The 27,953-nt window shown below is 40.4% G+C and overlaps 2 protein-coding genes across 4 annotated transcripts; one reads left to right on the top strand and one right to left on the bottom strand.

Moving 5' to 3' along the window:
* Positions 1-724: 724 nt before the first annotated feature.
* Positions 725-20,696, top strand: ccdc187 (coiled-coil domain containing 187). Of its 3 annotated transcripts, XM_079679490.1 has the most exons (13): positions 726-1,033; positions 1,783-1,875; positions 7,485-7,547; positions 8,052-8,190; positions 11,474-11,564; positions 15,879-15,951; positions 16,513-17,856; positions 18,347-18,468; positions 18,555-18,626; positions 18,706-18,840; positions 19,249-19,343; positions 19,444-19,538; positions 19,613-20,696. In XM_079679490.1, the coding sequence occupies exons 2-13, from the start codon at positions 1,824-1,826 to the stop codon at positions 19,759-19,761; spliced, it is 2,430 nt and encodes an 809-aa protein (XP_079535616.1). In that variant the 5' UTR covers positions 726-1,033; positions 1,783-1,823; the 3' UTR covers positions 19,762-20,696. The 3 variants fall into 3 exon arrangements, with proteins under 3 accessions (XP_079535618.1, XP_079535616.1, XP_079535617.1); XM_079679492.1 differs by lacking the exon at positions 1,783-1,875 and having other exon boundaries at positions 725-1,033; XM_079679491.1 differs by lacking the exons at positions 726-1,033; positions 1,783-1,875 and adding an exon at positions 4,415-4,572.
* Positions 20,505-24,844, bottom strand: tnfrsf9a (tumor necrosis factor receptor superfamily, member 9a). The gene is made up of 7 exons (XM_079679494.1): positions 24,488-24,844; positions 23,765-23,884; positions 23,528-23,665; positions 23,369-23,441; positions 23,184-23,266; positions 22,924-23,094; positions 20,505-22,788 (listed from the first exon to the last, which is right to left on the bottom strand). The coding sequence occupies exons 1-7, from the start codon at positions 24,639-24,641 to the stop codon at positions 22,673-22,675; spliced, it is 855 nt and encodes a 284-aa protein (XP_079535620.1). The 5' UTR covers positions 24,642-24,844; the 3' UTR covers positions 20,505-22,672.
* Positions 24,845-27,953: the final 3,109 nt, after the last annotated feature.

Raw genomic sequence — 27,953 nt, 5'->3', positions numbered from 1 at the left:
CATCAGAGCAAAAAGGTTTCCTGCCTATCTGAATAAATCAGGGCTACCCAGGTGCACACTGGAGAAAAAAGTTGATTGTCTGTTATTTCTCTCAAATGAAGTCTTCTTGAAACACAACTCAACAGAAATGTTTTGCTACACACTTACAACATGTTTTAAAACTCTAAAGTTGCCAACATGGTCACTCAAAGGTACCAAGCAGTTTCTATTCCAAAATAATTTCCCCTTTTCTATACATATTTACCGGTAGTTAATTACTGCACAACTGCATAGTTCAGCATACTTGAAAATGTATGCTACATTCTTTGAGTGATTGGAACATTCGGTTCAAGTGTTGCCTTCAATAACTGTTGTAATATTGCAACTCACTAAGCACGCACGTACGTGGGTGCGTCTGGTGGACCTGTAGGCAATGCTATTCAAATTGTAATATAATATGGGATGTGTGTCACTTCCTGGAGATGAATCCTACCGTCTCTACCAGCGATAATATGCTACCGTGCGATTCTATATGTGTAAACCTTAGGCCTGACATCTTTTATGCCGATTACCAGATTTACACATATTTGGAAACCAACAAGTCTTTGTTCCAATCGTCCTTATATAGCGAAAAAAACTATCGTAAAATAGGCTAATTGTATACTCTTATTGTCGGACATCGTGAGTTGTATGAGATCATCCTGAGTTTGATGGAGCACTTGAAGGCAGCAGCTGTTAGCCGCCCCCTCTGAACGAGTAAACAGGAGCTGTGAAGAAGCAGCGACAGACAGTGGGCTAAGTTTGTCCTGCCCGGCTTCCCTTAACTAGTACAAGGGGCTTTGTGTCATTGAAGAACAGCGAGCGTCGATTTTGGTTTCACACTAAAACTAAAGGCGTCAGAAACACGTCCGTGACATTTTGGGATAATTTGTGTGGGCACAGAGAGGAGAGAGGGAGCGGACAAAGTTGACACTCCGCTGTCATGTTTGGTACTTGTTGCACACACACTCACTGAACACTGGAGCCTGTAGTGTGGGCAGCGTGCTGGGAACAGGTAGGTTATAAATAAGGACTCTTCGATACATAAACTCGTTTAATGTTTGTTTGGTTATTATTCATTTATTTATCTCGACAAGACAACAATGTTCCCACTGTAATGCAGATACCTTTCATGCTCTAGTTATTGTAAACAGCCAGCAATAACTATAATTTGTTCAGATGTTAGTGTTTGGCAGTGGCTTAAAGTATCTTAATACATTTACTCAAGTACAGTACTTAAATACAATTTTGAGATACTAGCAATTTTACTTGAGTATTATATTAAGTATTAAATTAAGATGTTTTTATTTTACTTTGACTACATTTGTTTTATACCTTTTGTTACTTTGCAGATTGGGATGAATGATAGGAAATATAATCAACATTTATAAGACTGCAGTTACACCTGGAGTAAATGCACAAGCTACCCTGTAGTGTTGAAAATGGGCCAATATGAATGAGTACTTTTACTTTTGGTACTTTAAGTATATTTTGATGCTTCTACTTTTGTACTTGTTGAGTCACATTTGCAATGCAGGACTTGTAACAGAGTATTCCTAGACTCTGTACTTGAGTATATGAGTGCTTATTCCGCCTTTGGTGATAGGTAGACTTTATTGCATTAACACTTTTGAGATAAACCAGTAATCTGTTACATGTTAATTGTGTGACCAAACGTTTCTCTGTGTAGCTTGGACGTGTCTTTTCTGTTTGCCATTAGGTCCCATTCTATTTAGCCTTGTAACATCTCCTTTCTATTGTCAGGGTCTTCGGTATCACCATGAGGCTGTGACACAACAGGGACAATGATGGCAGAGCTGGAAATTGATCAGTCTAACCTTCCTCGTGTCCAAGAAGGTAACTGACTGACCCATCTCTCGCAACTTTAGAGACTTTACATATGGAAAAAGTGTGTGTGCAGAATGTACCATGGTTAATGGTCTCTCCTGGAGAAAAGTTGTATTTGTTCAGCCCCTCATGGAGGTCATGGGTCAGGGTCAGCTACTAAACTGCAGACACTAAGCCACTAGGGGTTTAAGTATTTGATTCATGGACACTTCAACACTAAGGACAGACTTGTTCCACAGTCTGCAGCCGGCTTTAGAAAGAATGAGATGAGAACGTGCCATTTGTCTCCGTTTTGTTGCTTTGTGAGTAACTGGCCTTGGCACCAAATGGCAGCTTTGCTTCTGTCCTTTTGTGTCTGTGCTTGATTTCTGTGGCTTCAATAGTCTATCTCAGATAGGAAGTCGCTTGCCATATGTTTTGTCTATATGCAGCAGATACAGGTTTAGAAATATGTCTGTACAGAGATGGATCTCATCGCAGAGTGTTCTGGCTTCAGATAAGAGAAAGGAGGAATGAGGTGGCTGTTTCGGATATGATATTTCTTAGGGAAAAAGTGCTATCACTAACTTAAGTGTAGTCTAACTTTATAGAAAGCTTCAGAGCTGATTGGGAATACTTTATCATGTCATCATAATTGCTCTTAATAGGATTGATCTGGACTTTCAAGTAAATCTGGCTGGATGAACATTGTGGCACATATGAGTCATAAAGTAGTGATACACATAGGAGAATATGCCATAATGACAACACAAATATTCACAACAACAACAACATAATATATCATTGCCATACTAATGCTCACAGCTCTAATGAACTAAATGAGTTGTATCTGTTTGCGTGTAAGTATGAAAACAGTGGCAGGTGGAATGTCTAAGCGCTGGCCTGGGTGTAGACCGTCTTTGGCGTGTCCACACTAATGAATGGAATAGAAATAGGTCTGCATGTCTTTTTATCAAGGGAGATAATTCAGCAGTGCGCTCTTGTTTCCATACACAAAGGGTACACTGTGCAGCTTTGCATTCTTATGCGTTATTGAGCAGGGGCCAGTGCACAAACAAAGGTGGTAATGGCAGCAATAAAGTGCTCGTTGAGACAATAGCAGCATGTAAATCAGCTGTCCGCGCAGTGTATTTATTTTCCGCTCATCATCCACTTTCACCAGACAGATATGATAAACTGTGCTGCTGTCCCTCTCTGGGGCACCGGGGGTTGTTTACTTAACATTGTGGGTGTTTATGCTTCAATTTCCCTAAGAGCCGTAGTTCCCCTTAGCCCACTTCTCCTTCACTTTCGTCCTCTTCCGAGAGTCTCAGCCAAGTCAACTCTCTTTGTTTTCACTGCCCCCCTTATCAGTTCCTGTTTTGTCCCTCCTCTGGCTGCTCCTGATATAGCCTGATGTGCAGAGGGAATGCAGCTCCCAGAGGAATTCCCCCACCTCCCCCCCTTTTCCTAATTTCACTCTCAGCAACTGACCCAGAGTCCCATAACCCCGCACTTCCTTTTGTTCTCCATGAAAAACTGTGTCAAGTTCATGAGATTTATTACCCAGTCCAACTCGTTTTTTAACACAGCATAGAGAGCTGTGAGATGGACAGACACTTTCTGGTGACATTTTGTGCAAAAAGCAGAAATCAGGAAACAGAATATGCCAGTGAGGAGGAGAGAGAGGGAGCATGTGGGTGGTTGGTGAAGGATTTTGGCTGAAAATAGAACTCTTGTCATTTTCTCCTTTCGCCGGTTGCTTTGTTTGGCAGGCATTTGCCACTGCTGCTATCCAAGTGGCTGCGAAGATGAAAGAGAAATATCTCTGTCAGTGTCTGATCGCCTGCCTCCCTCAAGCTGGATCCCTGAGATAATCTGCATACGTTTATTTAATATGCTTCTCTGAAATTGGTGGGAGTCCTAGAATAAGACATGCTTAAAGCTATGAGATTCAGTAATATCAGCAAAAAGGTAAAAGGAGCACCATATTTTTCTATTTTATGACCACCATTAATGTAATACTTGTATTGAACAAGAGGCATGGGAATTCATTCAGATTTGTGTTGTTTTGAGGTTACAGAGGTCGTGGTTTCCTGCTTCATAATATCCTCTTCTCCCACAGTCACAGTGTTTAGGAGCATACTGAGCGCTGCAGTGAATGGCTGCTAATATTTTAAATCCTTATCTACTTGTTTTCTTACTTTGCGCTGTTTCCTAGACATTCTTATCCCTCATTGGATCTCAGCCTCTGGTGTTCAGATGCCACAGCCAATTTCTGTTATCTGCTGGACCTTTGATTCACTAGCAATTGACACAGATCCTTTCAGTGCCCTTATCAAGAAGCTTACACACGTTGAGTCTCTGTATTTTTGAAAACACACCCGGCCGTCGGCTCTCACTGAGCAAGTGTCTCCATGTGCACACCCTGTCCGTCAAAACCTGTTTTAATAACACAGTCTCTTTGGCCCCGCCTAGAAGAGTTATGTGAGTTTTAGGAGTTTGGAAAAACACACACACACACACTTGCAGGCTGACACAGACAAGACTATAATTTTCCTCCATTGTTTTTCGTTTCGCTTTGGATTTAAGAGTAAACTCGTGTTTTGGAGCATCAATTTGTCCTTTCGGATTAAAACCAAGCCTTGGACTTAATCCCTTTTTTCTTTCACATAAGCGAAGTTGGAGATCCATTTATCGGATAGTCTCTTAAGCTCCACAACAGGTGTAAGTGGTAATGCGTGTCTTTCTTGGTGTGGGTTAACTGGGAGTGGAGCTGATGTGGTCCTCCATGTTGTAAACAGACCCCTCTCATGGCTTAGTCTGTCTGGGTTATTTCTATGAACTTTGACTGTTGGGCCCCTGTAGACTGAAATATAACCAGACACTTATTCTCAGCAGGAACGCTGTGTTTGTCTTCCATATTTAGGATTTAGTGAAGTTTGACTATATCTTACCACAAGAATGTTTTCACTTCTTCTTTACTTCACTATTTACAGAACTGGACAAAGAGGCGATATCCTCAGTTTGACGTGTAATATCAACTCGGAAGCAGTTTTATAAATGTTGAAATTAGACATTGCATTGTTACATGAAGCTCTAGTAGTTCAGGTAAGGTACAGCAATAAAAGACAAGAGGACTCCGTACATTTTAGAATAGTATTCAAGTAAAAACTGGTTGTCTTTTAGAGTACAAAAACAGCAAGGCGGCAAACACAAGCAGTCCTGAAGTCTGGGATTGGTTAAACGCTTGATGTTTCGTATGTTTTGAATTAGCCACAGATGGTCCCAGCTGTGCCATATACTGTGGGCCCCATGTCACTCTGACAATAAATCTTGGAGCATCCCTTCTGTTCATACATTTCTGTTTTAGATTTGTACGTCTCCTTACCATTGGATACAAACAAATGCTAGCCTTAAGCAAATAAAGTGTGCAATGAGGGTCTTTCGTTGAAAAGTGCTTAAAGTGAAAACAAGGTTTACAATCACAGTATTCCAGATAATGGATAATATTTGCAACTCAAACGTCTTTCGTGGATTTACTTTTTTTTAGGCACATTTAACGAGTTTCTGTGAAATAAAATGAGTGACACAATTGTATTACAATGTTTTCCGTGGGACTAGGGCTGCTCAATTAATCGTATTTTAATCGCAATTACGATTTTGGCTTGCAACGATTATGAAAACAAAATAATCGAAATAATATAATTAATAATATTAATAATATATATTTATTTATTTTTATTTGTATTGGTTTTTCAGTTGAATTATGCTTAAAGTTCAGGGTAATCAACTGTTAAAAACACACTGTTCACATTTTTAATAAATGGATGTTTTCAAAGTAAATGGATAATCGTTTTTATTAATCGTGATAGCCATTATTGACCAAAATAATCGAGATTATGATTTTTGCCATAATCGAGCAGCCCTACTTGGGACAGAGTGTCTGAATTTGTATCGTTATGCTTATTCTATAAATGATCCAGGTTTTCCATGGCTGTGCGAAGATATTGAAGAGGTTATTTAAGAACATATGGCGTCTATGTGTATCAACTCATCAGTATCGTAAGGATTAAGTGCATGGCTGTAAACGTGGCCATTGTCTCCACAGGAGCTGCTCTTATAGGCTCGGGGGGGGGGGATGTTTAATAGCAGGACAGGTGTTTTTAATTGGCCCTGCCTCTGAGACAAGCTGGAGGCTTTTCCCTCTGCAGTTAACGAATCTCCTCTTAAACACTGTCTGGGCGTCTGAAAGCACCATTGTAGAAGTAGACGGCCCTTCTAGGCTCCCTGATGAGAACCTGAGAGACGGCAAAGTGAATTTGTTCGGTCACAGTGGGCTGTGTGTCGGCCGAGATGGAGGAAGTGGAGAGCACAGCTGGGCCACGCTGCTGCTGACTGTGTGTGTTTATTTTCTCTTCAGTAACTTCTGAGTTTGTTTGACAGACTCGAAACTCTCTTGGGCTCCGGCACACAGAGGCTTATTAAGGACTCCTGTAAACACTTGGCATGCCTTTTAGATGAGAATAACAGTATTCAGATGCTGAAGCTATTAAAACCAATGTGCAGACCAGAGAGTGGCGCAGAGCTGTGGGTATTCACTACTGTATTACTGGAGACCTGAAACGCAGTCAGGTCTAACCAGAGCAGTTAACTGTCTCTCTTGCTGAATATCCCTTTGTTAGACTACAAAGGTTTTGGGTCTTTTTCTATGTAGAATTGTTTTTTAAGTCTTTTGTCAGCATTCTGACAAAACCAAACAAAGGCTGGAGAGCATTAACGACATGAAACCGATATGTTTTATTACCATATCCCGCAGCAGGTGGCCAGCAGACTGAGGGATCAGTGGATAGGGAGGGCTCAGTTTGCTCAATATAAAGAACCAGACAGAGTTGGTGTACAGAGAGCTCTTAGCTAAAGCCTTGGGATTTACAACAACCTTACAAATGTAACTTTACTGAAAGTTCCATCTAAACTACCTTCCCAGTATCGAATGGCTGATGGTAGAAGTACCTAAACTTTGCATCTTCATTTGTTAGTCTTAGTGAGCACATTATTAAACAAAGACATGCATGTTCCGCCTAAAGATACATTCAACCACACCTTTTTTAAAGTAAATGTTGCCCACAAACACACACACACACACACACACACACACACACACACACACACACAGCTCGGCCTCTACTAAACCGGACAGTATAATTGTGGCTTCCTGGTTGTTGCTCTGAAACGCTGGGACCCTGTTATGATGGGGATTTTATGAGAGCCTCTTATGTTCAACAGGGAATTGATGCCAGAGTGGTAGATAATTGTTATTTTCTAAAGTTTGGAGAAACACTCCTCCGGCCTTTTGTCTGTCAAATAAACAACCAGTAGGACGCACAACACTCACATCCTATCGTTTCTTTTTAGACAAAGTGCTGAACCAAAAGCTCCAACATATGGTCTCTTTTTATTCCAACTGTTGTTTTGGATGGAGAAAACAGGGTCGTTGAAGATTGTTGACATTTTGTATGTTTTAATAATCCCTCAAGCTGAGAGAAATGCTTACTTTATTAACACTTCTATCCCCACTTCATTCATGTTTAGGAACACTTTGTATCACACTGAAGTGTTTCTGTCCTCTGTGGTTTCAGTGTGCCAGAGTTTCGCGGTGCTGGAGGATGGAGTGTTGGCACACAACCTGCAGGAACAGGAGAGTGAGTACAATGTCAAGCTGCAGACTACATCACTGTGTAAACATTTGTTTAATGTGGGCTCCAGCTTTACTTATCCTGTTAAAGGATTTAGTTTGATTATACTAAGCAGCTACTAGACCCAAGTAACATATTTGTGTGAAATGCTGAATTCATCTTATGGTAAAACAGACTTGGTTACTTAAGGTGGTTATGTTGATCTCCTTCTCACTAGCTTTTGTCTCTTACAAATGTTTTTTTATGTCTTTGCCATTTTGCCCAGTAAACAAAGGGACATGTCATTAGGTGTCAGTTTGTGAGATTCCTCAAAAGTACACTGAGTGTCCCAAAATCAACCCAGAAAAAAAGGAAAAGTCATCAGACTTACAGTAAAAGTAAACATACATACAAACAAATATCTTTAAATAATATAGTAATTTATTTATGACTATATCCTAGATAACACAATTTGCTTTCTCACCACACATTGTCTCATCCTCTGCCTTTCTCTCTGCCTTGCTCCCATAGTCGAGCAATACTATACCACCAACATCCAGAAGAACCAGCTAGTGCAGAATGACATCCGCGTAGCCAAAATGCTGCAGGACGAGGAGGAAGAGGAGCAGGCCATTCAGAGCACCCTCTCCAGACACGCCTCCAGACAACTGTAGGTGACCCCTGCTGCCCGAACACACTGTAACACATCTCACACTGTAACACACTGTAACACATCTCACACTGCAACACACTGTAACACATCTCACACTGTAACACACTGTAACACATCTCACACTGTAACACACTGTAACACATCTCACACTGTAACACATCTCACACTGTAACACACTGTAACACATCTCACACTGTAACACATCTCACACTGTAACAAACTGTAACACACTGTAACACATATCACACTGTAACACATATCACACTGTGACACATCTCACACTGTAACAAACTGTAACACACTGCAACACACTGTAACACATATCACACTGTAACACATCTCACACTGTAACACACTGTAACACATCTCACACTGTAACACACTGTAACAGATATCACACTGTAACACATCTCACACTGTAACACATCTCACACTGTAACACATCTCACACTGTAACACATCTCACACTGTAACAAACTGTAACACACTGTAACACATCTCACACTGTAACACACTGTAACACATCTCACACTGTAACACATCTCACACTGTAACAAACTGTAACACACTGTAACACATCTCACACTGTAACACACTGTAACACATCTCACACTGTAACACACTGTAACACATCTCACACTGCAACACACTGTAACACATCTCACACTGTAACACACTGTAACACATCTCACACTGTAACACACTGTAACACATCTCACACTGTAACACATCTCACACTGTAACACACTGTAACACATCTCACACTGTAACACATCTCACACTGTAACAAACTGTAACACACTGTAACACATATCACACTGTAACACATATCACACTGTGACACATCTCACACTGTAACAAACTGTAACACACTGCAACACACTGTAACACATATCACACTGTAACACATCTCACACTGTAACACACTGTAACACATCTCACACTGTAACACACTGTAACACATATCACACTGTAACACATCTCACACTGTAACACATCTCACACTGTAACACATCTCACACTGTAACAAACTGTAACACACTGTAACACATCTCACACTGTAACACACTGTAACACATCTCACACTGTAACACATCTCACACTGTAACAAACTGTAACACACTGTAACACATCTCACACTGTAACACACTGTAACACATCTCACACTGTAACACATCTCACACTGTAACACATCTCACACTGTAACAAACTGTAACACACTGTAACACATATCACACTGTAACACATCTCACACTGTGACACATCTCACACTGTGACACATCTCACACTGTAACAAACTGTAACACACTGCAACACACTGTAACACATCTCACACTGTAACACATCTCACACTGTAACACACTGTAACACACTGTAACACATCTCACACTGTGACACATCTCACACTGTAACACATCTCACACTGTAACAAACTGTAACACACTGTAACACATCTCACACTGTAACACATCTCACACTGTGACACATCTCACACTGTAACACATCTCACACTGCAACACATCTCACACTGTAACACACTGTAACGCACTGTAACACATCTCACACTGTAACACATCTCACACTGCAACACACTGTAACACATCTCACACTGTAACACATCTCACACTGTAACACACTGTAACACATCTCACACTGTAACACATCTCACACTGCAACACATCTCACACTGTAACACATCTCACACTGTAACACATCTCGCACTGTAACACATCTCACACTGTAACACATCTCACACTGTAACACATCTCACACTGTAACACATCTCACACTGTAACACACTGTAACACATCTCACACTGCAACACATCTCACACTGTAACACATCTCACACTGTAACACATCTCGCACTGTAACACATCTCACACTGTAACACATCTCACACTGTAACACATCTCACACTGTAACACATCTCACACTGTAACACATCTCACACTGTAACACATTTCACACTGTGACACATCTCACACTGTAACACATCTCACACTGTAACACATCTCACACTGTGACACATCTCACACTGTAACACATCTCACACTGTAACACATCTCACACTGTAACACATCTCACACTGCGGCACTGAGTCCTCACCTCCTGCATGGCACTTGGTGCAGCGTTTGACACAGTGGACCACGCCATCATGCTAGATAGACTCAGGGAGTGGGTAGGCATCTCAGGGTCTGCCCTCCAGTGGTTTGCCTCGTGCCTCAGTGGGAGAAGTTTCTCCGTGGTGGTGGGCCCGTTCTCATCACATAGCACTCCCCTATCTATTCTGTTTTAGCCCCCCCCCCTTCTTTGTGCCGCTTAATTAGCCAATTTGAGGGTGTCTCGTATCACTGTTATGCAGAATATATCCAGATATATTTCTCTTTCAAACCCGTCAAAATGGAAAAAGTAAACACCCTCATCACATGTCTGTCTGCAATTGAGGAGTGGATGTCAGCTCAATGCTTCGAAAATGGATGTCTTGATCTTAGCGGCTGATAGCATCGCCTCTAAGGTAGCAAGCCACCTGGGTTCATTCAGTGGTAACATAAGGGCAAACGTAAAAAACCTTGGTGTAACTTTCGATGAGTCTATGCTACTAGACAAACACATCAAACTCCTGACCCATACCTGTTTTTTCCATCTCAGAAACATTGCCAAGCTCAGGGGGGTTCTATCAAACGCAGGAATTGAGATGGCTATTCATGCCTTTATTTCATCCCGGCTTGATTACTGTAATGCTCTGTTCTCCTGCCTCGACACAACTTCAATGAACCGGTTACAACAGGTCCAAAATGCAGCAGCCAGATTACTCACTCATTCCAAAAAAACATGCCACATCACTCCGATCCTTTCTGCCCTGCTGGCTCCCTGTCAGAACCCAATTCAAGGTATTGGTTTTCACATATAGAGCTGTCCATGGCCAAGCCCCAGCCTACATTAATGACCTGATCCACCCTCATAGCACAACCCGGGCCCTGAGGTCCTCTGAGCAAGGCCTCCTAAGGGTGCCCGGAACCAGGCTAAAGACCAACCATTTTATATTTGTACTGTGAATTGTGTACTGTACTTTATACATCCGTGTTGAGAAGGGTGCTATATAAATAAAGTTTTACTTACTTTTACTTACTTAACCCTACTGTATGAAGATTTACCATGCATTATGTTCTTTTTATTTCAATTGGTGTAACGCTCATCCGTTAGAAACCATGTTGGTATATAATTATAACATGAGTCACAAGTGTAAAAAGTAATGTTCTTACCTTACTGTCTGCTAGAGAGGAGGAAGACTTTGAGTACGCCCGTTTAATCCAGGAGGAGATCCAGCGCTGTTCTGAGCAGGCCCGGAGGAGAGAGCATGAGGATGAGGTGAGAAAAAGACTGTTGGGAAATGTATTATTAAGTCTGTGTCTAGTTAACATTTCTCTAATTAGTACATTACAGATCTAGCCATTTTTTTTTCTGACTGCTAAAACAACGAATGCAAAATACTGCAAATTTCAAATATCGATTTGATCCTCTTTTGCTGTGAAAACAATCAGTAAGTAGCGCCTTTATGGATGAAAAGGCAAGCAAGATTGAGCAAATACTGAGAAAGTCATGGACATTTGAACTTTTCCGAGCATGCACTCAGTTCACCTGATGCTTGAAAGCTGATGTGAGGGAAACTCACAATAGAAAGGACCCTCACTTCAGTCAATTATATGATATTAATTATGGAAATTAGAATCTTTCTTTTCACGATAACTATAAAGGGAATGTTGTGGAACATAGAAGTAGTCGTGCCCCTTGAATGACTGATTAAGGTTGAAAATGGTTGAGGTAACCTTGGAACCGAAAGTTGTTCCAGATAATACAAAGACATAATATGAAAGCAAAAGTGTCATCAAAACATTTCAACAGATTTGTTACTGAAAGAGGAACAAATCCTTTCCTGTGGGTGTCAGGTTACCGTCAGCAACCGGAGCACAGCGAGACGCTTTCCTTTATGGACAAGTTGGCCCAATGCAGTGATAAAACAGAACGTTAGGGGGAAGAATATTTCTTAAAAGGATATTCCACCTAAAAGGCTTCTTTGAGTATCCACCACTCACCAACTTAGGGCTTAAAGTTGCTTTCCTGTCAGTTACAATAGATTTCTGATGTAAGAAGTAAGTATCTGGTTAGAGTGTTAATGGAAAATGCAAAAGGTTTATCGGGCCCAGTAAATGTTGCATTCTGTAGGACGTGGTGCAGAAAATAAAGCTGCTTTTGAAAGTAGATGAGTGCTTCCATGCAACTTAAACTAAAGAGCTCTGTGCACAAACTTAAAACATCACCAGCGCTATACGTAAACTGCAGCTCATTCAGCACAGGGACTCATAGACTTTTATGGCTACCAGGACACACTTGTATATCATTTAATTATCTCCTTGTTACCAGCAGGTCAGGGAGTATGATATGGTTCACTCTGCTCTCTCTTAGGACTGACTGAATCCATAATAAATGGCTCTTGCTGCAGAGTGCTGCCCGGCGCCTCTGATGTATGAGCAAAGTCAGCTGTTAAACAGAGAGAGACACAACCTGTCAGATACCCATCTCCAGCTATTGCTCTGGTGGTGAATTCCAGTCGTTGCCCATCAACCTCTTCATACAGAGCACACTCATGTGCTTATTAAGCCTCACAGGATGAGCACACTTGACATGTGTATAACCTGGACTGTGCAGTTTGAGTATGAGGCAGGTTAAGTAAACACATTATCTATGCGCTGTTTTTAATCAAGAAAGTGACTTGGGCTTTTTTGCTTATCCTTTCCATTAAACAGATTGACTATGCTACTTAATTTCTCCTTTAAATGTTATACACATTTTAAGTTTGATTCAAAGGATAGTTTTTCACTGCTAGTGGTGTCACTTCGATAGATTCTTCTGTCCACCAGCTTTAAACCGGAATGAAAATCTACAAAAAATGTGGAACAGACAATAATTTCCCCTCTTATTAAATCTTATTAACTTTAGTAATCCCATCATTTTCCATCTAGTGCCATCATCAGGTCAAAAACGGAATTTGTCTGAGACTTCGGTTTATGAGCTAATACATGTAAAATATTCTCATCCACCACAGTTGTTATTTGTTCTCAATACTAATGAGCAAATAGTATTGGGTTAACATGAGATCCTGACCATACCTGCTGAACATCAGCATGTTAATATTGACATGTTGGCATGTTGATATTAAAATGTAGCCAAAAAGAAACAGCCTCACAAGAGCTCTTGATTTTAGTCGTTAACACTATGATTACATTTTAAAAAGAAGATCTACATTTTGCAGTGATGATTGCCTTTTGTTTTTCATTTACCCTAGTTCTAAATTGAGGTACACCACTAGGTCTGTCTAAATCTTTGTAAATACAGAAGCAGTTGTTCTTGAAGTTGCAACCCCAGCACGACTGGGCAACCAGATGGTTCCCATCAATCACCTCTCTGTTGTTGTTCCAATGCCCAGACCCTCAAAACCATCTTACGGTCTGTGCATGTTTACACCCCCATGTGCATTTCTCAACATCAGATTTGGGCTGTGTAAGAAAAAGGGCATTGTGGGGGAAAAAGCCAACTGTGCCATGAAGCTCCCCAGCTGGCCCGGTGGAGTGGTCTGCGTCACGAGGCCGCTCCAGCATAATATTTTCCTTTTAGCCTGCAGTTTCCTTTTTAGAGCAGGCTGCCTTGGACGGGCTTATAAAAGCTCCTTGTTTAGAGGCTGTGAGGTCAGAGGCCGTGGGGTTCATTCATCATTATTGAAGGGGTTTGGCTTTGAACACTCTGGGTAAATTGGAACCAACATGAAGAACACTACACTGGGAATAAAGGGCACTTTCACCCACTGGGTTAAAAGTCATGCTAGGTTATCCAACAAATGGCACGAGACTACATCTATTCCTGTGTGCATGTTATAATTTATTTTTAAGAGTATTGATGTAAGGATTAAATGATGAACTATGAACTCTCCTGTTAGCCTTCCTTAATGAGCGGCTGATCAGAGCTGTTGATTAAATATTTGCCTCCCTGTAGATTGTGTCTTTAATTAATGAACAGAATGCACCAGACTGTGCACTTTCTTAAATGCCAGATCCCCGCGGGCCCCAACGCCTCACCTGCCATGGCAAGCTGCTTATTGTCTGCTGATGCTGGCAAAGTGGTGGACACGCAAGCCCGGATTGTAAAGCAAAAGGAGCTGTGTTGGCTTTTAGTTATGATTGATGTTGCAAATGCGGCCTACAGAGAGGTTTTATAGAATTCACTAGTAGAATTAGCTGATTTGTGAAGAACATTATTAGCCTTTTAAATGGAAAGTAACAGAGACATGGTGGGTGGTTTTCCTTCAGAGAGCAGTCAAGTACATCAGCTTTGGTCAGAGTGGGCATTCCCCCGTGACAAGCTGTTACTTCAGGTGTAACAGTCCTGTTGTTACCCTGCTTCTGTTGGAGTTTTTCCGCTCCAGAGTTCATGCTGAAAGAGATTAACAGTGTGTTTGTCTCATGTTGTCTACTAGTCTCCATAGAGTCAGCTACAGCTCTGCCTGAAGTAATAGGTGTGGCTACTCAGAGCTCAGATGTCAGATCACCTCAGAAGTTGCACAATGTCAACCAACATGCATTTGGTGAGGGGCTCTGTAGACATGCCGGATGTAGATTAATTACATTCCTGCTTGATGTAAACTCAGTAAATCCAATCACCTCTGAACGGGGTAAAGAATTTGGCTCATGTTTTCTTTGTGTTGTGGCTTGAAAGCTTATAATATATACATGTATATCAAATCAAATAGAACCTCAAGCTCTTTAGGGCAGAACATGGTGTTGTTAAACAGACAAGCAGCATCTAAAGCAAGATACTTTGTTACATTTGGAAATAAGAAAGGCATATATTAGATTACATTCAAAGTGTCCTATAGATTTTGTAATATGATTTATCTTTAAGTAAGTTGTGGAAACCGATGCCACCTTGCTTTCTTCTTACACTTTCTATGTTATGCTGCCATCTGCTGGTTGGAAACGGCACAGATACAAGTATTTCTTTATTTACCGTCCAGCGGTAAATCCTCTCTGTGAGTGGAGCTTGTTGACATTTTGCAATGCTATTATCCAGATCATTTCCTTATCATGTTCATAATTATGTTTTGATTTAGCTGCTACATTGTACTGCCATGTGGTAAATACTTGTGTATGCTGCTCTTGCACTTTTGCACTTTTTGCATATCATGTATTTTGTTTTTGCTACGTTTGTAAAATGTGATTTTTTAAAATGTTTTATGTGAGGGACTGCGGTTGGAAATGAGCTCAAAGCTAAATCTGGCACTGTTACGCTTGAGACATTTGAATGTTTTAAATGTTCATTACTGTGCATTGTCCCTGCCAAATAAACGATTAAATTAAAAAAATGAATTAGCCAAAAATGAATTAGCCAAAATAAGTTTCTAATCTTATTATTGACTTTGATACTGGGTGAAATAAAAGGTTGTAGCTGAGTCACTTCTAATAGATCATTATTTTCATAGCCTAAAAAGGACTAGGAATGTATTTATTTGTATTTCCTTATTCGACAGACCAGCTTAACACTCGGTAATCTTCATTTAGCCTAGATTCCTAATAGGTTACTCATTATGGTTTACAATGCAGAGAACCATTCAACATGTCTGTGTCTCTGCAGGAAATCGCTAAACAATTGCAAGAAGAGGAGAAGCAGAGAATCACGAGGCGGATCAGAGGGCAGGACAGTGAAGGTACCGTCTTTGTTCTGCCTCTATTCCTATTTGAGAACATTTGTCAGCAAACATTAGATACTGCAAACAAATCTTTAATACATTGTGAGGATTTGTTTAGTTTTTAGGGACTAGTGTGAAAAGAAAAGTGTGTTGTGTACTTGGTATAGGATGTGGGTTTGTTTCTAAGACTGAGAGACTTTTCAGTTGCACTTAATGTAAGACAAACACCACAGCTTGTTCAGCCTCTCTATAACCATGCTTTGCTGCAATGCTAATGCCTGTTATTGTTCTATGTTAACACGCTCTCTCAATATATAACGGCATGAACAAAACATTCCAAACATCTACAGTATATTATCTCCATGTTATGAATCAGCTGCAACAAACATGCATGTCTTTAACGTTGTGTTTACAAGGTATTCATGTTACCAAATGTTTTAGTTGTGTCTAAAACATTGATATAATACATACATGTAATGCAGTGTATTACCTTATAATAACAGCACCTCTTTAATAGTTCCTGCTAACAGCCTCACCCATGCACCCTGCTTTTGTGTTTGCATGTTGGCATTACTAAAGGCAGCACCAATGGTCCTGCACTGCCATCTCCACACCAGCACACACTCAGCAGCCCACACCAAGGAGAGGAGCAGTACTCATCTAGCACCAGCAGGTGGCAATGTTCTACCTCTCTCAACCATTCAGACTCAACTCGTCCTCAGGCTGACTCCGCCAGGGGGGTAGCAGCTCAGAGAAACACAAATTCAGGGTCAAATCAAGGACACGCAGATTCCGAAAGGGGAATCAGGGGTGAGCGTGTGAGTGAGGATTCAGAGGACTCGGACACGGTGTTCTCTGAACAGCTCGCTGTCTGGTCCCAGAGACTGAATGAGAGACTCAACACGCCACCCCCTCGACGACGGGCATCTTCAAATCAGCCAGAAGAGAGAAACTGTAGAAGTCTTTCCTCTCGTAGCAGCTTTACAGAGCAAGAGAGAGGAGAGTTGAATCAGGAACATTATGAAAATGCCGACCTAGAGGAGAGGAGGCCCAGGGTTTGGGATCAAGCAAGACGCCATGGTGAGGAGTATGAGGGTTCGCACAGGAGCAGGGATCAGGATAAAGACTGTAGGTTAGTGGAAGTAAGAGAAAAGCGATGTAGTCGTAGTGAATCTGTCAGGCTACCTAACGGGGGTAAACACAACAACAAAGACTTAGCGAGGACCTGGAGCTATAGGGACAACCCCGACAAACGTGTGCATTTTCAGGACAACTCCAGGAGCTCTATAAGGCCGCAGCAGGGTGAGAGCAGAGGAGTCTGGGAGATGCTGGGCCAGGTCCTCAGAGAGAGGGGCGTGCCTGTGAGGTTGGGCGGCAACGGGGCGCCACTTCAAATAGGGCCTCAAAGCAGAGACAGCCAGGTGCTTCATGGGAGTGAGGTCTCCTGCGGCGACTCCCTACCACATCAGAGAGTCTTCCAAAGAGCTGCCAACACCAGGCACAGTTTCCATGGAGATACCCGGGAGAGGAGGAGGTTGCCACACCGAGAGAGCAGTGGGAGAGATCACACAGAAGACCGGCTGCGAAATAATGTGGAGCATGATGAAAAGGTTTATGAGATTAGTAGGAGAGACTCACATCTTCCTAGCAGAGAAAGGGGAGGCAGCAGAAGGTGGAAAGAGCACGGATACACTAATGATGAAGAGAGGGAGAGGAATGCAAATGACAGCAGGGTCAAAAGGACAACGAGCGAACGCAGGCGTTGGCACCAGACCATAGAGGAAAGGTTGAGCTCAGAGGAGGAGCAGGAGGCGGAGAGGAGAGTGGAGCGGCCCCATCGCAGAGCCTCACGGCGCAGCCAGAGCCTCAGCAGCAGCAGCAGCCGGGCTCCAACAGGAGATAGGTCGAGGCTCGAGGCAGCAGGTAAAACCCAGAACTGCCGCCAACTCCAATCTGCAGAGAAAAGACTTCCAAAGATGTACACCTCTCTGTGTGCGTCCACTCCTTTCATCTTCCCTCAATCATCGTCTAATCAGGACTAATGTGGGTTTCCCTTGGGGTCTCTCACTGAAGGTCTCTCTTGTCAATATCTATTACTCCAGTAGTCCTGAAACAATCTTTAGTGTGGGCTTTCCTTCTTATCTTCATCTTCATTCCTTTTAGTTTTGATGTGGTGAGGGGATAAGTACTATGGGGTGCCTTTTTTTAAAGAAACACCTAGCAACATGCCCTTACATGCTGCATCCTGTCATCTCTAAGTGTGATTCAAATGTCATCGCTGCCTCTGTTTCAGAACATTTGTGTGATTCATCCCTGATTTTCATGTTTTATGGACTTTCCGTACTCCGTGTATGCATCACGCTTCAGTTCCTTTGAATTTACCAGTCATTCTCCCCCCCCCCCCCCCCCCTAGGACGGTCATTGCAACCGGAGCCAGTGGCGGAGAGCCTGGACCTGGGGGAGCTGCATCAGGTCCTAAAGGATGAAGAACTTGCTCAAAAGCTGCAGGAGGAAGAGGAAAGGCTGTCGAGGAGGGTAAGAGTTTCTCTCGACATGTTGTGATTTAGGAGTTAAGGACAAAAAGTCAGTTTCTCTTTTCATTCACTTTTTGTTTTGTGCAGATCTCAGAGCCCTCTCCATGTAGCCCTTACCCAGAGGGAGACTTCAGAGCAGCACAAGTGGCACAGGATGAGGTACAAAACATATCATCACTATCCATGCCTCCATTGTTAATATCTACCTTTGGAATGATGCATTGTTATTTAACCATAGGAAATAGCCCGCTTTATGCAGAAGCAAGAAATGAAGACAAAGCGAAGATCCCGCGAGCTCGAAGGGCCGTCGTCGTGGCGAGAGCACAGATCGATGATCAGTCATCACGACAGACGGGCTTCAAGAGACAGACCGGTACATGTGGTGTAAATCATTCTGTTACAGTCTTGAATATCTTTCTTTGCTCTTTTGACTTCAGCAAATAATCATTTTAATAATTTATTTTAACAAGGTGATGAAATTATAACAATTCTTGTTAAAAGAAAAGTCTATAATTAAAGCTATTTTAAGATTACCCTACGAGTCCTACATTTTTGTTTTTTTATTGTATTTTTAATGTAATTTATCTCATTTTATTTTTATCAATTGTATTTCTGTATTACTGATATCACGTTCTATCTTGTGTTTTTGTTATTTTTCTTGTGGTTTTGTTTTGTCTTTTGGTGCTGTCATGTATGGTTGCTAATCTTTAACTGAGATAAAGGTGTTTTGAGATATTGGGCTATATAAATACACTTTGTCTGATTTGTCCACTTACTGTAGGTCCAACGAGAGAGGCTTGACTCAGAGGGCCTTCCTTCCCCTCCTGAGGACGGCTCCCCAGAGAACCAGCCGGCCAGCACCTTCTCCACAATACCGTAATTGTCTCTACATGAAAATACATGACATCGATTCTGTATTTGTACCATATGTCTTGCATCTACTTTACATGCTGACGTAACAAATGTGCGCTTACAGACAAGCCCAGCCGATCAGAAACATTGCGGAGGAGCTGGACCCGACCTTCAGGGCCGGGAGGCCGGACCCCGAGTGCCTCAGAGTGGGACAGGCAGGTCGGTAAAAACAGGGAAGATGAAGCTCTTCCCACAATGGGTGGACCCTCACATCCTGTTTCCTTTTATTGCAGGTCCAACCTGTCAGTCACTTCCGATGCCACATCCTGGCTTACACGACCTACTCGAGGAGCCTGCTTTCATCCCACCCACAAAACGGCAAACGGACAAATCAGGACGCTCAAAACCCAAAGAGAAGAAGGAAAATTGCAAGCAACAATAATTGTTTTCAACACGCCGTTGGAGTGCGTATATATATATTATAAAACACTAAAAATCAGTCCAGCTACAGAGGATTAAGTTCTCTCTCCCAGCTCCCCCTATTAGCACTTTAGACCAGTGGAACACATCAGAAGTGACATTTTACAATATTTCTTGACTAAGTGAATATTTACTCATTCTGTAAAAGTTTTCAAAGGGAACATTTTGGTTCATCAAAGTATTTTGATTCTCAGTGTTAATGAGTGTTTAATTTAAACAGTTTGTGTTTTTTCTATCGATTTGTTACTTTAATTCGTTTTTATTTAGTTAAGCAGTGAGTATCCATCCATTATGTTTTCATGTTACCAATTAAGGCCGAAAATCTCAGGCTGACCGGTTGGCTCTGTGCCTCTTCCAAAAGCGTCCAATATTTAAAATGACAAAACACTAAGTTCCTTGTATAAACTTTGAACCTGAATGACGTGCTCTTAGACAAGCTACTTTAAGACTTCCCCTTTCTGAGTGCCTGCTACTTTGTCTCAAGCAGTTTGGCATGGCTCCAGCCACGTTTAAAATAGTACGATGACAATCAAATGAACATATTTAACCCTTACTAAAGGGTTTTTTGAAAAACATACAACCATTACAAAATGTTGAAATGTCTAAATGATACTATATCCCTTAATTTTAAGTTGAAATAACTTGGTTAATGTATTTATTTTCCAGGTGGATTTTTAAAAACTTCAGACAGTAATGATGGCAGCCTTATTCAACACACAGCATTTTTATTTGGTATGATCATATATAACCTCCACATTTAAAACACTTTATTTGTTGTGTTTTTTGGTTGTGTGTTTTTTTATACATATAAAAATATATGCCACTGCTTAAGTGGACCACTATGAATGCGATTGTTGTAAATGTATTTAAGTGCAACAAATAAAAAAATAAATCCTATTATATTGGCTATTTGAAAACTCCTAAACATACAATGTAACAGCATAGTACAATGAAACAGCATAGTACAGTGTAACAGCATAGTACAATGAAACAGCATAGTACAGTGTAACAGCATAATACAGTGTAACAGCATAGTACAGTGTAACAGCATAGTACAGTATAACAACATAGTACAGTATAACAGCATAGGCCAATGTAATCCTGGACAGTTGTGAGGCTATAACTCAAATAACAATGATAAGGCAGACAGCTTAACTTATATACGAAACAACTCAGAAGTTCATACATACATCAGATAACAGTAAAGTGCTACAGTTGGTATAAACATGTTGCTGTATAACAGCCTGTGGTAAATGAAGACAGCTCTGTGGTCTTTGTACAGACCTCACCACCCATGACTTGTGACTCATACGTCTTTACTCTCACGTATAGGTGGGGACTACGTTTAATCCCACGCGACACATTACTCAAACGTTCCATTTCATACAAGTATACGCCTGCTACAGTTTGTGAGAAGTTCCACTTGGTCTGATCTAGATGCCCACTCTATTGTGCAATAAGAAGTACAATTCTGACGGGGGGGGTTTCCATCTGACCCTTGAGCCTCTTCTTGTATTCTTCTTCTTCTTCTTCTTCTTATATTATGAGTTTAATTGCCACGTGTGTATTCAATTTGTCATGAGGATTTTCCCAATGAATCATTTATCAGAAATCTGAACTAGCCATGACTAATCGCATTGTTTGATATTTCATCTCAATAGACATTCCTCTTGGGATACCCAATGTGTTTCCCAACTGTTGCTCAAGAGGCATGTCTCAACCTGCTCAAAAAGGGTCAACTGAAGCCAAAGCACTAACATGATAAGCGGAGTGATATACACTACATTCCCAGGTGCTTTAACCTATGGTACGATTACTTGTTGGCAAAAGGGAAACTCCCGTCACTGGACTTTTTTACCCCAATTAAGCAGCTGTTGGAAAGTCCATTTACTTCCAGGCAATGTTAAATAAAATGAAAGAGAAAATATGTCATGCTGTAATAAACATGACCGCTTTGTTCTAATGCACAAATCTATCTTCTGTGTTCTTTAGATGCATAAAATAAATATATGTAAAAAAACTAGCATCTGAGGCAGCACAGAATCATGAACGACACACTATTGTTCTAGTTTGTCAGCTGAGAAATGTACAAATTCAGCAATAAACCGATAACTAGGTTGAACAACAGGCTATGAGTAAAACAAAAACATCTATTTTTGGAGGAATATGTGGGGCTAAGCCTGAAGCATGACTAAAAACTGTCTGCTGTCAGTCTTACTCCTACCTAAGTTCACACAGAGCGCTTTACTGCTCATGCAAATATCAAAGTAGTCAAAAACTCATTCATTTCAAACACTACACTACATTTTCACCGTCCGTCGGCAGAAGTCCAGTTTGCTTGGAAATAATTTACTCAGGTTTTTAAAGGCCTTCGTTTTTGAATGGCATGTATTTTTATCTGGTGCCATGGTTAATCCAATATTTCACAACGTTTGCAAGCTCACTGACTCCCCCCTTATCTTTCAAGCTGACCTAAAAGGGAAACACAGTCTGATTATCTGCCTACATGATGAATGAATAGGATGTTTGGTTTTGTATTTTCCCACAGAATTCCCCCTGATGACACTGTATCTAATTGTTAAAAGATACAAATATATTCTTGTAGAGCAAAATATGACCTCATACCTGTCCTATCAAGAGTTTCCCTGTAGTTTTGGTTATTCTAATAAAAGGAAAATATGGTGGATGAAAGACAGCTGGGTAAACAAATTACTCTCTTTCATTTAGAGCCAACATATGAAAAAGACTTCCTCCTGGTTCAGTATTCAAAACAAGCACCTTATCTTATTAAAGATCTCCTGTTCCCTCTCACTGCATTTGACAAAAACAAAATATGGCCTTCAGTGTGGAACAGTAACAAAATCCCCTTTGATTCATGCGATGAACTGACCCGAAGAGTCTCCGGATCCGAGCAACTCTGATCGGCTGCCCTGCTCCTGCTGAGCCTCGTGGAAACTGCACTCTACTGCTATGAGCGTCCTGGGATCATCTGTGGAAGTGAAAGAGGAACATTTTAATACTTTGTTTCTTGTATTTGAGATTGACTTGAGAAACATATTTCATAATCCCAATCATTCATGTGATATGGTTGGGATAGTTTATCGTGAAATGCAGTGGTGACTACCTGTAGGTGTTGTGATTATCGGCGTTAATGTGATTGGCTTTTTTATGTCTTCCTTTTTTTTGTTGCTGTTTTTCTTGGCCAAAATGGTGATGAAAAGGATGATGATGATGCTAAACACGCTCAGAACCACAGTGGCGACCACAGACAATGGCCATTCCTTTTCTGCGGGACCTGTCACAAGAAATAGCAACACATTATTGCTGGATTTAGGTAAAAACAACTCAAACGCAAACGACTAGAGAAAAAGAATATCAACCTACCAGGTTTCTTTGAGCTGTCAACGGAAACATTCCCACACGTAATATCAGTAAGTGCATCTCCCTTGGTCACAATATGTTGACACCTTTGAGAAAAATAAAGTTCACATCAGAATTTCATCACATCGGACCGTCAGTGAAGCTGCGAAACATGACAACAAATTGCGGAGATCAGTGTAACAACTCACTCTGTACTCCAGGGTTTACACCTCTGGTGAATTTTGTCATTGAAGGTTCCTTCTGGACATGGTCTGCAAGAACCTGTGCCGAAAATCATTCAGTTGACTTGCCACTCAATATCACCTCTAAATTGAATGTTTATGTGTCATGAGCGTATTTTGACTTACGTTTCTCTGTGGGTTCATGACCTTTGTCGCACTTTTTAACACAAAAGGAACATTTGGCATCCCCACAGGTCAGTCCTTCTTTACAGGCACACTGTGTGTCAGTCGTGGCAGTGCACTCTTTCTCCATGACCTGAGCACCTACATTTTCAAAGATATAGAAAGAGCGTTGAAAGGATTGTTTGTGGAAATGAACGCTTGCAGTAGCTCGTAAAGAAATGTCTGGATCTGCTTACGTACCTACACACTGTGAACACCTCTGACATTGGCGATCTGTAGGTTTCAGTATGTATTTCCCGGCCTCACAGGGAGTACAGAGCCCTTTTAGCTCTGGGCCACATTCTGTGATTATGTGGTGTCCTAAAGACAAGGGTCAAGGTAAAGGGTTAATGTATTGGTCATTTTATAATGATTGGTTTAAGAATAAAATGTAAATTGTTTCCACTTCAAGCTACACAGACATAAAAGACAAATATTTTCATAAGAATAGAAGACAGATAGAAAAGATATACTGTATAGATACAAACATAAAGAAAATACAGACACAAAAAGCTATACTGTAATCTCTGTTACAGCTGACATCAATTAGATAAGTTGTTTCCATATAGTGAAAGGTGTTCATAACGAGAGCAGGTACACTTTTAAAACCGTTTCTGACATTCTAGTATTTATCACAGATCCAAATTTTTTAATTTATCAATTCCACCATCCTAGCATTTTCTTTTTGTTGTGGTATTAGTTGAAAAACCACTGAAACTATATTTGGTTTCAAGTCACCACCGCAGAGGAGCTGCTGGAATATGAGTTGTTCACATCCACAGACAATAGGTTAACTTTTTATTTTGATACTTTAAACTTTTAAAGCCCAGTATTACCAGTATTATCTCTGCATATAAATGAACTAAATCAATTAATTCACAACCATACAGAATTGTAATGGACATTATCTCTGCTATTACTTACCAGGGTTACAGGCTTCACAGCAAACATAGTTTCTTGGTCCTTCGGTCCACTTCATGCAGCCACTGTTCGTCCGCACAGCACTGCACATACAGCCCTGAATGAGCACAGAGGCACCTATAGCCCATAGGATCCATCCCATACTGTCAGCTTTCATAGTCCCCTCAGAACAGACTGTAGGTAATCCAATCCAATAACTATGGCAGCTAACTAACTATTGTTTAAGAAAAAAGAAGATACTTATTCTTCTTTTGTTTCTCTGAATCTGTAGCTTAGGTCTATTTGTGAGTCAGCTCTGTTATGGGTTTGAAAAAGTAATATGCTATGAAGAAATATCTCTGTGCTGTGGCTTTAGCTGACTCACTCTAAGCACTCACTCACTCACAACCAAGCAGCTGAGCATTTATACTCAGGGGGCGTGTCTGAAGTAGGCTGCCCCTGAAATAATATGTTCTATTTTATTCTATCATTTGTTTGATATATTCTATAACGTGGTTAATAATGTGACTTTAAATCAATTACACGTTAGTTAAAACCCCTACATGTTTAAAACTATAACATGGTTTCAATTCCTTTTGATCATTTAAAAAGATAACTTCAGTGAAATTTATTTTCATTTATATTTGAGGATAATTACAAAGGTCACCACCAGTGTGACTAATAAGCCAGTTAAATTGCCCTGTCATGTTGTTTTAGTCACCTGCTCTAGATCTTAAACTTGCCTAACTTGCCTAACTTCTTGAGTTGTGAACATTTTTCTCCCTTAGTCATTGAAGGTACCATCAATCATGGAAAGAGGTAGTGGCAGCCGCAGAGCGCGTGGTGAGAGGACTGCCATACAACTCATCATGCTCACACATTCACATGTGGAGTCGCCCGTACTACAAATACGCAGTAGTCAAAAATATTAGAAAAAAACATAGTACTCTACTTGGTTGAACAAAATCACAATATAGCTTATCCAAAAATATCAGAACAAATGAATTGGTGAAAGAGCTGACTTCTTTTTATTTTTGTCGCTGCTTTTAATTGAACTATTCATATCTTAGGCTGCACTGTAACTTTTATCCATGTATTTTTTCTTTTAATGTTTCTTTTATTAACTTTTCTTTTTAATGACTGATTTTAAATGCCATTTTCTTAATGTCTTTAATTTTTTGTAAAGCACTTTGAATTGCCTTGTGTTGAAAAGTGCTATATAAATAAACTTGCCTTGCCTTGAGGTGACTTCTTTATTTTTCGCCCAAACTTTACATCTGAAATAACGACACATTTTAAATGATTAGGCTCATCCTGAACCGCGTCATATACCGGGTTCAGAATCCTCTAGATATGGGGACATTTTCTATGTGTAACAATATATCTTGATTGAAGAATACATTCAGTTTCATCAAACAAATCTAGAGAATTGAACGGAAAATAATCTACAATCAAGATATATATAAATATCATTTTTTTCGACTTGCTATACTATGACTTTTTTGTTCTGAAACCTTCGACATACTATACTATGTTGTTTCCCTATATTATATAATTATTTGCGATATTTTTGGCATTGTATATTGTTTCAAGTTTTTTTTCAACATGCTATCTTATGTCGTTTCTTATTTTTTCGACATGCTACACTTTACCCTTTTTGGTGAAATTCTGACAATATATTTTTCCGTTGTGTTTTGTGATTTTTGTGATATTCTATATAACTTAGTTTATTTTTCTGATATCTTTAGGCTAATAAACATTGACTCTTTTTTTAAATACTATGCTAATCTTATAACTATTTATGTGAATGATATTTTATGACAAACTAAACTATGTCTATTTTAACATAATACTTTTTAGAGAATTTCATGCACATTTCTATTAGGGTCAAATAATGTGGTGGTTTGTTTTGGCATATTTGCTATATTTCAGTGGTTACTAAGGTAACAGTTTGAGAAAGAGTTGTTTGTGTATGAGAATATACTATCTCGTTGTGCCTGTTTTAAACTTTAAAGTACTTGTACTTAAAACTTTTAAACATTCAAGCCTCAAATAATGTTAGGTTGCCTGGTTTGTTAAACAAAATCTGATACCATTGTGGGGGGGACTTTCCTGATTGTGGTCCACCATTGTCTCAACCAAAATGAAATCTATGATAGAACTGAAACTAAAGCTAAATAGTGGCTAATAAGCATGGAAACTGAAACCAAAAATGCAGCATGTGTTTACATGCTGCACTTCCTTCAGCTGAGTGGGATATGTTTTTTCTAAACAATTTAATAGTGAATTTCATTTCAAAGGGAAGTGGTATTTCCCTACAGTAAATGTTTGACTTTGGAGAACGGGACATTTGCTGACTAATGATCAGGTGGTAGGTGACAGCATACTACTTCAGTTGTATCTTATCTTATGACTGAGCTTCAGAAAGTACCCCCAAAAAAAGAAGAAAAAAACCCAATACCACAAGACTGCCTGCTTTGTCATGTTTATACATCATAATCATGACACTTGAATGACATTTGGAAAATTTCACCTTTGACATTAATGCTTCTTTCTATGCCTATCCTGGCCCGCCTACTTTAAGGGCATACACATTTGATTTAAGCCTGTGACGTCTGAAGTATGTACCTCATTCGCCTACACACCCTTATAGCTAAGAAACACCTCCCACCCTTAACCATCAACCCCCACCCCCCTAAATTCAGCTATGAAGCACAGTAAACCCCAGTAGGTCAATTAACATACTGACTTGGGAAATTCTTTTGAGATGTTCAGTTACTAAAATAGTAATGCTTATTATGCTGCTGGTAAATAAGTGTGTGAGTGTGTGTATTTGCATAATGGCTCAGTGAGAGTCAAACTGCAACCATGTCAATCTGGAAATACTTATTTTACATAATGATCCATATTATAAATGTAATGCGGGCGACACAGATCATTGCGCTCTTTCCTCTTTTTTGAATGGTAGCCTACTTTTAGTCTACCTCTGCAGACGAGGGTGTTATAAGGCTTTGACATGACTTCCTTCCTGACAAACGTCTTATACAGTCGGACATCCTCTCATGTGGGGGAGTGTGACGTCACCATCGAACAATACATACTTAAAAGACTGCTGTGGTTGGTGGTCCAGCTGACGGGGGGGCTGTATGGGCTCAAAGTATATTTGAACCTTTTAAGAGTAACGACAGCCCACGGGGAAAGTACACGCAGTAGCGCTGCTGCTCGGAAATTTCCTCTCATGGTGTTAAGTGTTTCAGTGTCACTTCAATATTGTGCGGGTGACACATTGGGTGTTGTGTTCATACCTCTTACAATTAAACAGTACTTTTTACAAAGATGTCTACTCGATAACCTCTGTCCGTTTTGAGAAACTCTCTTGATTTTGAAGGATTATTCTCATTTGGGTTAATAGGAGAAAATTACATACAGTATGTCTCCATCTAGTGGTCCTGCAAAAACAAAAACAAACAGGCGATGGAAAATGCAGACA

The sequence above is a fragment of the Notothenia rossii genome (genome assembly GCF_949606895.1).
Source record: "Notothenia rossii genome assembly, chromosome: 4".
Classification (NCBI taxonomy): Eukaryota; Metazoa; Chordata; class Actinopteri; order Perciformes; family Nototheniidae; genus Notothenia; species Notothenia rossii.
The sequence above is the reverse complement of the archived record's forward strand: the minus strand, read 5'-3'. Positions and strand labels throughout refer to the sequence as shown.

Excerpts from the sequence above, each read along its gene's own strand:
- ccdc187 (XM_079679490.1), top strand. The coding sequence starts at position 1,824 with ATGATGGCAGAGCTGGAAATTGATCAGTCTAACCTTCCTCGTGTCCAA. Across the intron at positions 8,191-11,473 it reads AGACACGCCTCCAGACAACT|AGAGGAGGAAGACTTTGAGT; the intron begins GTAGGTGACCCC and ends ACTGTCTGCTAG. Across the intron at positions 19,344-19,443 it reads AGCACCTTCTCCACAATACC|ACAAGCCCAGCCGATCAGAA; the intron begins GTAATTGTCTCT and ends GTGCGCTTACAG.
- tnfrsf9a (XM_079679494.1), bottom strand. The coding sequence starts at position 24,641 with ATGAAAGCTGACAGTATGGGATGGATCCTATGGGCTATAGGTGCCTCT. Across the intron at positions 23,442-23,527 it reads TCATGAACCCACAGAGAAAC|GTTCTTGCAGACCATGTCCA; the intron begins GTAAGTCAAAAT and ends TTTTCGGCACAG. Across the intron at positions 23,095-23,183 it reads TGACAGCTCAAAGAAACCTG|GTCCCGCAGAAAAGGAATGG; the intron begins GTAGGTTGATAT and ends TTCTTGTGACAG.